Source organism: Lepidochelys kempii, chromosome 2 (genome assembly GCF_965140285.1).
Source record: "Lepidochelys kempii isolate rLepKem1 chromosome 2, rLepKem1.hap1, whole genome shotgun sequence".
Taxonomy (NCBI): domain Eukaryota; kingdom Metazoa; phylum Chordata; order Testudines; family Cheloniidae; genus Lepidochelys; species Lepidochelys kempii.
In genome coordinates this window covers 62,945,753-62,961,662 of record NC_136381.1, presented here as the reverse complement: position 1 = coordinate 62,961,662, position 15,910 = coordinate 62,945,753, and the positions used below count along the sequence as shown (strand labels likewise).

Sequence of the window (15,910 nt, the reverse complement as noted above, 5' to 3'; positions counted from 1 at the left end):
GCTGTACCATGCTAGCTAACTCAGGCTTGCGGGGCTCAGCCTGCAGGAATGTGTAATTGCAGGGTAGACATCCAGGCTCAGGCTAGGACCCTGTGAGGGGGGATGGTCCCAGAGCTAGGGCTGCAACCCCAGCCTGAAAGTCTACACTGCAATTAAAGAGCCACAGCCCAAGAAGCCCCAGTCATCCAGCACAGGCCAGCTGAGAGTTTTGAATTGCATTGTAGACATACCTTTAACTCCACTCTCTGCCTGCTCATATAGACTGATACAGATTCTGCTGTTTTCTCCTCAACATATTCAAAACCACCCCTTTCTCCAGCTAAAGCATTTGTTCATACCTGAACTACTGCAGCTTCTTCCGCTCCACAATAAGTTTGTGCCTTTTCCTATGCCACCAACAAACTGTCCTTTTACTCCATTTTCATATTTAATGCTTCAACCCACTTTCCATTTCTTTTGCTAGACTCAGGTTCTGCATCATACCTCTTAAATACTTTAAAGTACCTATGAAATACATATTTAAAAATAGGGATTTACTTGATATTGGCTGGAATTGAACTACCTATTTCCTGTAGGCACTGCCTACATTGTGATTTCCACTCTTTGTACTACAGTTTGAGTCTGCTCCTTCGATGTGCTAAGTACTTCAAATGGAGTACTGCATTGATGGCAGTGAGAGTTATGGGGGCTCAGTCCTTCTCGGAATAAGAAGTCTCCATGAAAGATTTTCTCCAGACAAGTTTGTGGCAGTTTTCCAGGAAGATGACACAGTAAGACTTAAGCCAAAGAGAACAGACAAAATCAGTGTTATGCAGAGAATGAAAAGTGCCTCTCCACACTCCAGTACCAGAAGGTACCAAAAACTGTACTATTGTCTATACGTTTTAAAATAGCCAGTATACTGGTATATTTAGTTTACAGCAAAATAGATTTCCAAGTACAGGAAAACTAACTGGATTAGAACAGACTGTGGGCTAGATTCTGATCTGTTACACTGGTGTAAATCTGGAGTAACTTTACTTACATGAGTGGCCTTACTCTGGATTTACACCATTGTAACAGAGATCAGAATCGTCTCTATGTCCATATGGTCGGTAAGGCAGGCCTATTGAGCCAAAGCTTATGTAGATAAATACTGTCACAAGTAGTCCACGCTCAATGAAACAAACAAAAATACCTGACTTTAAACAGACTTTAAAAAAACCACAGCTCTTATGAAATCTCTTGGGAGCAGTAGTTCGTTCAGTCTCCCAGGGCATAACTAGCAAAACAAGGTAAGTTATCTTGACACAAACTCCTCAAGCAGCAGATCTTTTGGGGAGTGAACAAAGTGCTCTGTGAAGCCAGACTGGTCTCAGGATCAAGTCAGTACATACAATACATCCTTGAAAAGTACAGCTGAGGTTAGGGAAGTTATGAAGAATGCCTTTTTATATTTGTGTGCCTCCCAGAGCAGAATTATTTTAGGACACGTGGTAAATAATTTTAGTGTTCCATCTTCCTCCGGGGATTTCTAGCATAACCCGTTGATACCCACAAAGTTCATTAGGGGTTTTTTTTGCTTAAAAAAAGAGAGTGAGAGTGCGTAAGAGGGATTCTACATTTTTCAAAAATCTCTTCACTTGAATGTTAAACTCCATTTTCAGTAACCCTGCACTTTAAACTGGAAATCCATTTAGGATTAAGATGTACTTATATTCCTACAATAGATATATTATAGATATAGGAATCTCCAAAATATTTCTTTCATTCCTTTTGAGCATCTTAAGTCATTCTTTGACACCCCTGGAGTCATATGATTGAATCAGAACAATACTCAATTAACCAGTCTGCCAGGAGAAATAAGTCTGTATTGCAAAAAGGGAAAGAGTCTTTTTTTTCCCCTAGGAGTTTGGATTTCTCATTAAATAGTAAGGTACTTTTGACAGATGTGCTGTAGTTGTATTCATTTTTAATCTCAGCCATATGGAGGCACAGTGTAATGATATTTCAGACATCCTACCAATCCAGTATTGTTAATGGGTGGAGACATCAAAGTCTGTGATATTTTATCATATATAGGTTGTTTTTAAAAAATAAAATACGGGATTCTTTCACAGAGGAGCAAACAAAAATGGATATCCTAAATTATTACCTGGGATTCACAAAATCCATCCCAAGAATGACTCCAATCTTCCGTCTCCTAGAGAAATGTTTTAAAGGGCCAAAATCCATTTGCTGTGGATGTAAAATCTTTACTACAGTTTCTGCTAAGAACTTTTCATATAGGCCCGGATGAGGACTAGCTAACAAAGAACAATACTTAGCTAAGAGAAAGCTGGGGTAAACAGATGATCTTGTGTGTTTCAAGTCAGTGAGTGGAGTCAGCATAACTCCAAATGTAACTTTGAGTCCTTATTGTGAGTTAGAGACACATGAAGCGCTGAGAAAGGCCTCACGGTTAACTCCCTAATGCAGGGAGGAGATAGTGGTACAATACCCCTCAGATCCCAGACAGAGTTAAGGGAGAGGCCTAATATAATTGACATAAATTATGATACCCTCCCCTCAGAAAATGTATGCCAATCCTAGCCCACAGAAATGCAAGGGTAAACTGATAAACAATTGTTATTGGTAAGTACTAATTACTGCTTTTTTGCTTTAAATCTCCAGAAATGTACCTGTTGGTCAACTGGGAAAGCTGCTACCTCATTCCCCTGGACCCCAAAATTAGGATTTAATTTATACACTTTAATAGACATAGTTTGGGGGTAATTACTCATGTGTCAGCAATATGTTAATTTGGGCCATGGGCGGAGCCATTATGTAATCTTTTAGACCATTGGCTTATTGTGCTTATTCTTGTCTTGCTGCTAGAACCTATCCAGGGGCTTGGGAAACCCGCCCCCTTCACTTCTCTCTGCCCAGTGAGCGCCCTATATAATCTGTTGTAATTAATTTTTGCAGTGTCTCTGAGCCTAATAAGCAAAGTGACACTCCACCAGCGCTGTGCGTAATAAACTCCTTGCTTGACTCTACACGGTGTGGAGTACTATGACGGATCATTAGGATTTCTTGTGGTTTCCTATTTAAATAAAATGAGAGTCCTTGTTATTTGCAACATGGATTGAAACGGGTAGAAGCAACCCAACTTGCAGGATCATCATATAAAAACAAAAAGGTTGCCAACTCTTACGGTTTTATCATAAACCTCATGATATCTGGTGTTTTTCTTAAAGGCCCAGATAGGGCGGGAAGTAATTCTGTGAGAATCTCAGTTTCCATTTAAAAAAAATGGGTTTTTAGCCTAAGTTGCAGAAAAAAGTGCGCCCTAAGGTCTAAAAAAACAGAAGGCAAATAAAAAGACTCAACATTTATTATGTTTTAAATCTCATGCTTTTAAGACAGTGTTATGATTTTGGGAGGGCCTGGCTCATGATTTTTGAACACTTGGGGATGGCAACATGGGAATGATCCTGTTCTCCAAAAAGACTATGTGGATTGACAAAAAATATGAATTTAGGATATTTAGGATACATCCACCCAGGCCCCATCCCAGTGTTCACAGGTTAGTACACTTAGAAGAGCAATAACAATTCTAACCCAAAAATGTCCTCTATTTGCTTACTACATTCAAGAGACCAGTTCTCAGTTGTTTGAAGAATGAAACAGCTGTCTACAAAACAGCTGTTTAAAAAATAGCAGATTGTACAATAACAGACTAGGAAAACTATTTATATTTAAAAAGAGCTAGTGGGCTAGATTTATGTAAGGCAATGTTTCCCAAACTTGGGACCCCGCTTGTTCAGGGAAAGCCTGAAGCGGGCCAGGCCGGTTTGTTTACCTGCCGCATCCACAGGTTCGGCTGATCTTGGCTCCCACTAGCCGTGGTTCGTGGCTGCAGGCCAATGGGGGCTGTGGGAAGCGGTGCGGGCCAAGGGATGTACCGGCTGCCATTTCCCACTGCCCCCATTGGCCTGGACAGGCGAACCGCAGCCAGTGGGAGCTGCGATCGGCCGAATCTGCGGACGTGGCAGGTAAACAAACTGGCCCGGCCCGCCAGGGACTTTCCCTGAACAACTGGCATCCCAAGTTTGGGAAACACTGATGTAAGGGATAAGTGGAAGGGTTCCCCTTCCTCCTTTTAAATAATAGCCTTCCAAAATTATTTCTGTATGTTAAATTTCTATTTTTGAATGTAATGAATATTTTTGGATGGTTTCTACATAGACAGTGTGATCTAGCAAGCTAAGCATATGATTTGAAGTCATGACTCCTAAATTCTAATCCTGACTGTGCTACTAACTCACTGCTGGGCCTTCAGTTTGTCACTGTATCTTCACAGTTTCTTCATGTGTAAAATAAGGGAAATATTTCCTCCATTGCAGGAATATTGTACTATGAAGACTAATGTTTGTAAAGTGCTTTGAAGAGGCAGTATTATGAACTAAGGTCTTTTGCAATCACAGTAAACATTGGCGGGCTGTTGTTGATACACAGTTTCCTATCTCCTATTGTGTGTAAATAACATTGCTGACTAACTAAAAGACTCATTTTATTATTCTAGAAATAAACTCATCACCTCTGTCATGGAAAAGTCCCCCAAACACACATTTCCCAAGGGGAATTCCTGGCACATCAAATGAAAATTCCTAAAAAGAACATCTGTTTAGTTTTACAAACCACACGATAACATCTTAATAGCAACACAAAACTATAGTATCTACTTTTGTGTTTTCTAACCATTAATTACAATCTCATTTTATTTGGCTTTAAACATCTTGTGCCAACAGAAGAAACGAGGAAAGGGTGGAAGCATGATTATATTGTCAGGCTTAATAGTTTAGAAATATTAATCAGCTCTCATAATCATCAGTGGCATTCCATGCGTAATTGGCTCTGATGTGCATTTTTCCCCTAAAGTCACTTTTTCCATATCATACCAAGAATATTTAAAGAACATTTAATCAGATATGTGGATTTGTACTATTCCACGGTGCTCTTTAATAGATACACATTTACAATGGTTAACAAAGGCTTATTATGATCCAAGCCGAACCAAGTAGCTTGTTGGTGCATTTGAATTAAAAGCCAATGCTCTTGGACAGCCTGATGACCTAATTAGAGTCCTTTACTCTGCATCAAAGAGAGCTAAAATTTAATTTCTTAATTCAGCCCTTGGGTTGTCATGAGCTGAATAAAAGTCAGAGGTAGAATAATCTGCTCTACTAGGAAAGGGGTGACTGTTATACTAAAAGTGGTCACAGCCAGCCAGTCAAGCAATATTAATAGGTTATGGTGGGACTGATTGCTTTGTCCAGACCTCATGGTTCAAGCTGGGTGCTGCAATAAGATTATTGTCTGCATTCGAGAGAGGAAAAGCAAGAGACAGTGAAGAGCCACAGGTTCTTTTTTTTTCTCTTCAAAGAAATCCACTTCAAGTTCTAGCATCTGCTTTTTTCATTTTTTTTAAATTAGCTCAAGTGGTTTCTTCATGTTGGAGAACTGCATTACCTTAAAATGCTTCCTATTACACTGTCACATTTTACTGTGCATTAAACATCTGGTATCAATAGACCAAACAACAATAAAGCATGATTATACTGTCAGACTTAATAATTCAGAAATATTAACCAGCTCTCCTAATGTAAGGCGTTTTTCATATGTAATTGGCCCGTGATGTGCATTTTGTACTTATGAGACTCTCTGCATACTAGCGTAAGATAACAGTGTTCAATCTTTCATGTAACTAACAGAGTTAATTTGGTTAAATTAAATCAGTTCATCAGCAATAGTCTCGCCTTGTAAAAAAAAATCAGAGTTTGTTCAAAGTGCTATTTAGAAGATGGGAGGAGGTGGGAAACTCTTTCTTTGCAGTAATAGATTAGGAAAGCTATTTAGCCTTAAGCAAACTTGAGAGCTATGGAGGCTGAACCATGTGTAAGAAGACCATAAAGCTCCTTGCCTGTTCAGTAACCAAATGACTGCTGCTTGGTTAGCCGTAAGCTTCAGTTTGAGACCTTTTGCTCCCATATTTAATTAAAACATCATTGTCATCTTCTGTGAGTATTGAGCTGTAATACTGCAGGCCTATTCGAGATCTGTTTCTTAATTGGTCTTAAATAGGTTAATTGCAATTCAAAGAACAAGTCATTACCAGTGGGAAGCAAGTGTATGATGCAATGGGACAGAGCAGTAGCTATTGGCCAAATTGTCTCAAACAGTTTAATTTTCGGGTTACAATTGAAAAAGAAATCTGTTACAAAAGGTGTCTAGATGGGGTTTTCCTTTGGGAGACCTATTTTTTGAACACAGACTAATTAAATTTAAATTCATTATTGTTCATGCAGGGCTTGAAAAATATATGGGCTTCATTGTCCAAAATGTGTGTAGCCTATTCTATGGGGCAGTGCTAAGCTGCACTGCACTGCACAGGGTGAACCCTAGGAGGCTTTGTTCCTCTTAGAACTGGCATGCAAGGAGAACAAGCACTCTGCTATGTGTCTTCATGGGGGTAGCATATTTTCCATGCTGCTGGCTGGCATCCGAGGGAGTGGAGTCATGGCCCTGTCACCTCTCCTCCCCTCCAAGTAGTAGAGAAGACACTCTGCACTCTGTTCTGCATGTAGAGTGGATTCTGCCCAACCAGAACTACAAGAGTGGCACACGAGAGTGGCATTGGTTCTTCATTCCTTCCCACTATGTTTCTGCATAAGGGCCAGATAAGAATCTGATCCTATCTTAAGTACTAAAGGTGAGATCATGGCCTGATTGAAATCAATGGGAGTTTTGCTTCAATGGTGTCAGGATTTCACCCTAAGTATTTTAGTAATCAAAGCATGACAAGGATATTTTTCAGGCATTTTCTAATTGATCTACTGTACCATAACCCTGGGCTAAGTATCACTGCACAATGCTAAATTAGCAATTATACAAACAGATGCTTTTAAAATGTAACACTACCATGTTGTGGCTTTAGATAGATATTTTTTTCATGTGTGTTCTGTTAAAATGTTACATATATGAATATATATCGTTTAATCATAGAATCATAGAACTGGGAGAGACCTCGAGAGGTCATGTAGTCCAGTCCCTGCACTCATGGCAGGACTAATTATCTAGAACATTCCCGACAGGTATTTGTCTAACCTGCTCTTAAAAATCTCCAAAGATGGAGGTTCCACAACCTCCCTAGGCAATTTATTCCACTGCTTAACCATCCTGACAGTTAGGAAGTTTTTCCTAATGTCCAACCTAAACTGCCCTTGCTGCAATTTAAGCCCATTGCTTCTTGTCCTATACTCAGAGGTTAAGAAAAACAATTTTTCTTCCTCCTCCTTGTAACAACCTTTTATGGACTTGAAAATTGTTATCATGTCCCCTGTCAGTCTTGTTTTTTCCAGACTAAACATAACCAATTTTTTCAATCTTCCCTCATAGGCCATGTTTTCTAGACCTTTAATCATTTTTGTCACTTTTCTCAGGGCCCTCTCCAATTTGTCCACATCCTTCCTGAAATGTGGTGCCCAAAACTGGATACAATAGTCCAGCTGAGGCCTAATCAGAGCGGAGTAGAGCAGAAGAATTACTTCTCATCTCTTACTTACAACACTCCTGCTAATACATCCCAGAATGATGTTTGCTTTTTTTGCAACATCATTGCACTGTTGACACATATTTAGCTTTTGGTCCACTATGACCTCCAGATCCCTTTCCGCAGTACTCCTTCCTAGGCAGTCATTTCCCATTTTGTATGTGTGTAACTGATTGTTCCTTCCTAAATGGAGTACTCTGCATTTGTCCTTATTGAATTTCATCCTGTTTACTTCAGACCATTTCTCCAGTTTGTCCAGATCATTTTGAATTTTAATCCTATTCTCCAAAGCACTTGCAACACCTCCCACCTTGGTATCATCCGCAAACTTTATAAGTGTACTATGTATGCCATTATCTAAATCATTGATGAAGATATTGAACAGACCCAGACCCAGAACTGATCACTGCAGGACTCCACTCATTATGCCTTGCCAGCATGACTGTGAACCACTGATAACTACTCTCTGGGAATGGTTTTATAAATGGGAACTATATTTGCCCTTTTCCAGTCTTCTGGAATCTCTCCCCTCCTCCATGACTTTTCGAAGATAATTGCTAATAGCTCAGATATGTCCCCAGTCAGCTCCTTGAGTATTCTAGGTTGTATTTCATCAGGCTCTGGTGACTTGAAGACTTCTAACTTGTCTAAGGGTATGTCTACACTACGGAATAAGGTCGAATTTATAGAAGTCGTTTTTTTAGAAATCGGTTTTATATATTCGAGTGTGTGTGTCCCCACAGAAAATGCTCTAAGTGCATTAAGTGCATTAACTCGGCGGAGCGCTTCCACAGTACCGAGGCTAGAGTCGACTTCCGGAGCGTTGCACTGTGGGTAGCTATCCCACAGTTCCCGCAGTCTCCGCTGCCCATTGGAATTCTGGGTTGAGATCCCAATGCCTGATGGGGCTAAAACATTGTCGCGGGTGGTTCTGGGTACATATCGTCAGGCCCCCGTTCCCTCCCTCCCTCCGTGAAAGCAAGGGCAGACAATCGTTTCGCGCCTTTTTTCCTGAGTTACCTGTGCAGACGCCATACCACGGCAAGCATGGAGCCCGCTCAGGTAACCGTCACCCTATGTCTCCTGGGTGCTGGCAGACGCGGTACGGCATTGCTACACAGTAGCAGCAACCCCTTGCCTTGTGGCAGCAGACGGTACAGTACGACTGGTAGCCGTCATTGTCATGTCCGAGGTGCTCCTGGCCACGTCGGCTGGGAGCGCCTGGGCAGACATGGGCGCAGGGACTAAATTTGGAGTGACTTGACCAGGTCATTCTCTTTAGTCCTGCAGTCAGTCCTATTGAACCGTCTTATGGTGAGCGGGCAGGCGATACGGACTGCTAGCAGTCGTACTGTACCATCTTCTGCCGAGCAGCCATGAGATGTGGATGGCATGCAGTCCTTCTGCACCGTCTGCTGCCAGCCAAAGATGTAAAAGATAGATGGAGTGGATCAAAACAAGAAATAGACCAGATTTGTTTTGTACTCATTTGCTTCCCCCCCTCCCCTGTCTAGGGGACTCATTCTTCTAGGTCACACTGCAGTCACTCACAGAGAAGGTGCAGCGAGGTAAATCTAGCCATGTATCAATCAGAGGCCAGGCTAACCTCCTTGTTCCAATAAGGACAATAAGTTAGGTGCACCATTTCTTATTGGAACCCTCCGTGAAGTCCTGCCTGAAATACTCCTTGATTTAAAGCCACCCCCTTTGTTGATTTTAGCTCCCTGAAGCCAACCCTGTAAGCCGTGTCCTCAGTCGCCCCTCCCGGCGTCAGAGCAACGGCAAACAATCGGGCATCTGAGAGTGCTGTCCAGAGCAGTCACAATGGAGCACTCTGATGGGGCTAAAACATTGTCGCGGGTGGTTCTGGGTACGTATCGTCAGGCCCCCGTTCCCTCCCTCCCTCCGTGAAAGCAAGGGCAGACAATCATTTCACGCCTTTTTTCCTGAGTTACCTGTGCAGACGCCATACCACGGCAAGCATGGAGCCTGCTCAGGTAACCGTCACCCTATGTCTCCTGGGTGCTGGCAGACGCGGTACGGCTTTGCTGCACAGTAGCAGCAACCCATTGCCTTCTGGCAGCAGACGGTGCAATACGACTGGTAGTCGTCCTCGTCGTGTCCGAGGTGCTCCTGGCCACGTCGGCTGGGAGTGCCTGGGCAGACATGGGCACAGGGACTAAATTTGGAGTGACTTGACCAGGTCATTCTCTTTAGTCTTGCAGTCAGTCCTATTGAACCGTCTTATGGTGAGCGGGCAGGCGATACGGACTGCTAGCAGTCGTACTGTACCATCTTCTGCCAGGCAGGCAAGAGATGAGGATTGCTAGTAGTCGTATTGTACCATCTTCTGCCAGGCAGGCAAGAGATGAGGATGGCTAGCAGTCGTACTGTACCATCTTCTGCCGAGCAGCCATGAGATGTGGATGGCATGCAGTCCTTCTGCACCGTCTGCTGCCAGCCAAAGATGTAAAAGATAGATGGAGTGGGTCAAAACAAGAAATAGACCAGATTTGTTTTGTACTCATTTGCCTCCTCCCCTGTCTAGGGGACTCATTCTTCTAGGTCACACTGCAGTCACTCACAGAGAAGGTGCAGCGAGGTAAATCTAGCCATGTATCAATCAGAGGCCAGGCTAACCTCCTTGTTCCAATAAGAAGAATAAGATAACTTAGGTGCACCATTTCTTATTGGAACCCTCCGTGAAGTCCTGCCTGAAATACTCCTTGATGGAAAGACACCCCTTTTGTTGATTTTAGCTCCCTGAAGCCAACCCTGTAAGCCGTGTCATCAGTCACCCCTCCCTCTGTCAGAGCAACAGCGGACAATCGTTCCACGCCTTTTTTCTGTGTGGACGCCATACCAAGGCAAGCATGGAGGCCGCTCAGCTCACTTTGGCAATTAGGAGCACATTAAACACCACACGCATTATCCAGCAGTATATGCAGCACCAGAACCTGGCAAAGCGATACCGGGCGAGGAGGCGACGTCAGCACGGTCACGTGAGTGATCAGGACATGGACACAGATTTCTCTGAAAGCATGGGCCCTGCCAATGCATGCATCATGGTGCTAATGGGGCAGGTTCATGCTGTGGAACGCCGATTCTGGACTCGGGAAACAAGCACAGACTGGTGGGACCGCATAGTGTTGCAGGTCTGGGACGATTCCCAGTGGCTGCGAAACTTTCGCATGCGTAAGGGCACTTTCATGGAACTTTGTGACTTGCTTTCCCCGGCCCTGAGGCGCATGAATACCAAGATGAGAGCAGCCCTCACAGTAGAGAAGCGAGTGGCGATAGCCCTGTGGAAGCTTGCAACGCCAGACAGCTACCGGTCAGTTGGGAATCAATTTGGAGTGGGCAAATCTACTGTGGGGGCTGCTGTGATGCAAGTAGCCCACGCAATCAAAGATCTGCTGATATCAAGGGTAGTGACCCTGGGAAATGTGCAGGTCATAGTGGATGGCTTTGCTGCAATGGGATTCCCTAACTGTGGTGGGGCTATAGACGGAACCCATATCCCTATCTTGGTACCGGAGCACCAAGCCGCCGAGTACATAAACCGCAAGGGGTACTTTTCAATAGTGCTGCAAGCTCTGGTGGATCACAAGGGACGTTTCACCAACATCAACGTGGGATGGCCGGGAAAGGTGCATGATGCTCGCATCTTCAGGAACTCTGGTCTGTTTCAAAAGCTGCAGGAAGGGACTTTATTCCCAGACCAGAAAATAACTGTTGGGGATGTTGAAATGCCTATATGTATCCTTGGGGACCCAGCCTACCCCTTAATGCCATGGCTCATGAAGCCGTACACAGGCAGCCTGGACCGTAGTCAGGAGCTGTTCAACTACAGGCTGAGCAAGTGCAGAATGGTGGTAGAATGTGCATTTGGACGTTTAAAGGCGCGCTGGCGCAGTTTACTGACTCGCTTAGACCTCAGCGAAACCAATATTCCCACTGTTATTACTGCTTGCTGTGTGCTCCACAATATCTGTGAGAGTAAGGGGGAGACGTTTATGGCAGGGTGGGAGGTTGAGGCAAATCGCCTGGCTGCTGGTTACGCGCAGCCAGACACCAGGGCGGTTAGAAGAGCACAGGAGGGCGCGGTACGCATCAGAGAAGCTTTGAAAACCAGTTTCATGACTGGCCAGGCTACGGTGTGAAAGTTCTGTTTGTTTCTCCTTGATGAAACCCCCCGCCCCTTGGTTCACTCTACTTCCCTGTAAGCTAACCACCCGCCCCTCCTCCCTTCAATCACCGCTTGCAGAGGCAATAAAGTCATTGTTGCTTCACATTCATGCATTCTTTATTCATCACACAAATAGGGGGATGACTACCAAGGTAGCCCAGGAGGGGTGGTGGAGGAGGGAAGGAAAATGCCACACAGCACTTTAAGCACAGCACTTTAAAAGTTTACAACTTTAAAATTTATTGAATGACAGCCTTCTTTTTTTTGGGCAATCCTCTGTGGTGGAGTGGCTGGTTGGCCGGAGGCCCCCCCACCGCGTTCTTGGGCGTCTGGGTGTGGAGGCTATGGAACTTGGGGAGGAGGGTGGTTGGTTACAGAGGGACTGCAGTGGCAGTCTGTGCTCCAGCTGCCTTTGCTGCATCTCAACCATACACTGGAGCATACTGGTTTGGTCCTGCAGCAGCCTCAGCATTGAATCCTGCCTCCTCTCATCACGCTGCCGCCACATTTGAGCTTCAGCCCTGTCTTCAGCCCACCACTTACTCTCTTCAGCCCGCCACATCTCCTCCTGGTCATTTTGTGCTTTCCTGCACTCTGACATTATTTGCCTCCACGCATTTGTCTGTGCTCTGTCAGTGTGGGAGGACAGCATGAGCTCGGAGAACATTTCATCGCGAGTGCATTTTTTTTTCTTTCTAAGCTTCACTAGCCTCTGGGAAGGAGAAGATCCTGTGATCATTGAAACACATGCAGCTGGTGGAGAAAAAAAAAGGGACAGCGGTATTTAAAAAGACACATTTTATAAAACAGTGGCTACACTCTTTCAGGGTAAACCTTGCTGTTAACATTACATACATAGCACATGTGCTTTCGTTACAAGGTCGCATTTTGCCTCCTCCCACCGCGTGACTACCCCTTCAACCTTCCCCCCTCCCTGTGGCTAACAGCGGGGAACATTTCTGTTTAGCCACAGGCAAACAGCCCAGCAGGAATGGGCTCCTCTGAGTGTCCCCTGAAGAAAAGCACTCTATTTCAACCAGGTGACCATGAATTATATCTCACTCTCCTGAGGATAACACAGAGAGATAAAGAACGGATGTTGTTTGAATGCCAGCAAACATACCCTGCAATGCTTTGTTCTACCATGATTCCCGAGTACGTGTTACTGGCCTGGAGTGGTAAAGTGTCCTACCATGAAGGACGCAATAAGGCTGCCCTCCCCAGAAACCTTTTGCAAAGGCTTTAGGACTACATCTAGGAGAACCGCAAATGCCAGGGCAAAGTAATCCTTTCACATGCTTGCTTTTAAACCATGTATAGTGTTTTAAAAGGTACACTCACCAGAGGTCCCTTCTCCGCCTGCTGGGTCCAGGAGGCAGCCTTGGGTGGGTTCGGGGGGTACTGGCTCCAGGTCTAGGGTGAGAAACAGTTCCTGGCTGTCGGGAAAACCGGTTTCTCCGCTTGCTTGCTGTGAGCTATCTACAACCTCCTCCTCATCATCATCTGCTTCGTCCCCAAAACCTGCTTCCGTATTGCCTCCATCTCCATTGAAGGAGTCAAACAACATGGCTGGGGTAGTGGTGGCTGAACCCCCTAAAATGGCATGCAGCTCATCATAGAAGTGGCATGTTTGGGGCTCTGACCCAGAGCGGCTGTTCGCCTCTCTGGTTTTCTGGTAGGCTTGCCTCAGCTCCTTCAGTTTCACGCGGCACTGCTTCGGGTCCCTGTTATGGCCTCTGTCCTTCATGCCCTGGGAGATTTTGACAAAGGTTTTGGCATTTCGAAAACTGGAACGGAGTTCTGATAGCACGGATTCCTCTCCCCAAACAGCGATCAGATCCCGTACCTCCCGTTCGGTCCATGCTGGAGCTCTTTTGCGATTCTGGGACTCCATCATGGTCACCTGTGCTGATGAGCTCTGCATGGTCACCTGCAGCTTGCCACGCTGGCCAAACAGGAAATGAGATTCAAAAGTTCGCGGTTCTTTTCCTGTCTACCTGGCCAGTGCATCTGAGTTGAGAGTGCTGTCCAGAGCGGTTATAATGGAGCACTCTGGGATAGCTCCCGGAGGCCAATACCATCGAATTGTGTCCACAGTACCCCAAATTCGAGCCGGCAACGTCGATTTAAGCGCTAATCCACTTGTCAGGGGTGGAGTAAGGAAATCGATTTTAAGAGCCCTTTAAGTCGAAATAAAGGGCTTCATTGTGTGGACGGGTGCAGGTTTACATCGATTTAACGCTGCTAAATTCGACCTAAAGTCCTAGTGTAGACCAGGGCTTAGTAATTTTTAACTTGTTCTTTCCCTATTTTAGCTTCTTCTGATCCTACCTCATTTTCACTGGCATTCACTACGTTAGATATCCAATCACCACTAACCTTCTTGGTGAAAACTGAAACAAAGAAGTCATTAAACACCTGTGCCATTTCCACATTTTCTGTTATTATTTCCGCCCTCCCCCACTGAGTAACAGGCCTACCCTGTCCTTGGTCTTCCTCTTGCTTCTAATGTATTTGTAGAATGTCTTCTTGTTACCCTTTATGTCTCTAGCTAGTCTGATCTTGTTTTGGGCCTTGGCCTTTCTAACTTTGTCCCTACATACTTGTGCTATTTGTTTAGATTCATCCTTTGTAATTTGACCTAGTTTCCACTTTTTGGAGGACTCTTTTTTGATTTTTAGATCATTGAAGATCTCCTGGTTAAGCTAGGGTGGTCTCTTGCCATACTTCCTATCTTTCCTACGCAGGGGTATAGTTTGCTTTTGTGCCTTTAATAATGTCTCTCTGAAAAACTGCCAACAGTCTTCAATTGTTTTTCCCCTTAGACTTGCTTCCTGTGGGACCTTACCTACCAACTCTCTGAGTTTGCTAATGTGTGCCTTCTTGAAATCCATTATCTTTATTTTGCTGTTCTTACTCCTACCATTTCTTAGAATCATGAACTCTATCATTTCATGATCACTTTCACCCAAGCTGCCTTCCACTTTCAAATTCTCAACCAGTTCCTCCCTATTTGTCAAAACCAAATCTAAAACAGCCTCTCCCCTGGTAGCTGTCTCCACCTTCAGAAATAAAAAAATGTCTCCAATACATTCCAAGAACTTATTGGATAGTCTGTGCCCTGCTATGTTATTTTCCCAACAGATGTCTGGGTAATTGAAGTCCCCCATCACCACCAAGTCCTGTGCTTTGGATGATTTTGTTAGTTGTCTTAAAAAGAAAAGCCTCTTTCACCTCTTCTTCCTGGTTAGGTGGTCTGTAGTAGACCCCTACCATGACATCACCCTTGTTTTTTTACCCCCTTTACCCTTACCCAGAGACTTTCAACAAGTCTGTCTCCTATTTCCATCTCAATCTTAATCCAAGTGTATACATTTTTAATATGTAAGGCAACACCTCCTCCCTTTTTTTCCTGCCAGTCCTTCCTGAGCAAGCTGTACCCTTCTATACCAGTATTCTAGTCATGCGTATTATCCCACCACGTTTCCGTGATGCCAACTGTGTCATAGTTGTGTTTATTTACTAGCATTTTGAATTCTTCCTGCTTATTCTCCATACTTCTTGCATTAGTATCCAGATATCTAAGATACTGATTTGATTTCCACCTCCGGTTCTGTCTTGTCTCTCCTTTATCCCTGCTATAACAGCTTATGCTCCCCCCAGATTCTGACCCTTCTCGCAGGTCTCCATGTTTTTGACTTACCTGTGATCTTTGGCACCTAGTTTAAAGCCCTCCTCACTAGGTTAGCCAGTCTGTATCCAAATATGCTATCCTGTGGTTAAAGAAGCTGAAACCCTCCTGGCGACACCATCTTTGCAGCCAGGCATTCACCTCCAGGATGCATCTGTCTCTGCCTAGCCCCTACCCTGGACTGGAAAGATTGGAGAGAACACCACCTGCACTCTCCTTCATCCTTACTCCCAGAGCCCTGTAGTCACTTCTGATCTGCTGAGGGTCATACCTTGTAGTATCGTTAGTGCCCACATGGATGAGTAGCATCGGGTAGTAGTCAGAGGGCCGGATGATCCTTGACAATCCCTCCGTAACATCTCGGATATGGGCCCCTGGCAGACAGCATACCTCCCAGAATGCCATGTCAGGGCAACAGATGGGTGCCTCCGTCCCCCTCAGAAGAGAGTCACCAACC

At 44.5% G+C, this 15,910-nt stretch overlaps 1 protein-coding gene across 1 annotated transcript; it reads right to left on the bottom strand.

The window, feature by feature from the left end:
* Positions 1–410: 410 nt before the first annotated feature.
* Positions 411–13,753, bottom strand: LOC140905901 (myb/SANT-like DNA-binding domain-containing protein 2). Its single transcript, XM_073329398.2, has 3 exons — positions 13,104–13,753; positions 12,428–12,515; positions 411–504 (listed from the first exon to the last, which is right to left on the bottom strand). The coding sequence occupies exons 1-3, from the start codon at positions 13,684–13,686 to the stop codon at positions 411–413; spliced, it is 765 nt and encodes a 254-aa protein (XP_073185499.2). The 5' UTR covers positions 13,687–13,753.
* Positions 13,754–15,910: the final 2,157 nt, after the last annotated feature.

Coding starts and splice junctions, on each gene's coding strand:
- LOC140905901 (XM_073329398.2), bottom strand. CDS start 13,686: ATGCAGAGCTCATCAGCACAGGTGACCATGATGGAGTCCCAGAATCGC. Junction 12,516..13,103: donor AGGCGGAGAAGGGACCTCTG/GTGAGTGTACCT, acceptor TTTCTCCACCAG/CTGCATGTGTTTCAATGATC. Junction 505..12,427: donor AAATGCACTCGCGATGAAAT/GTTCTCCGAGCT, acceptor TGTATTTCATAG/GTACTTTAAAGTATTTAAGA.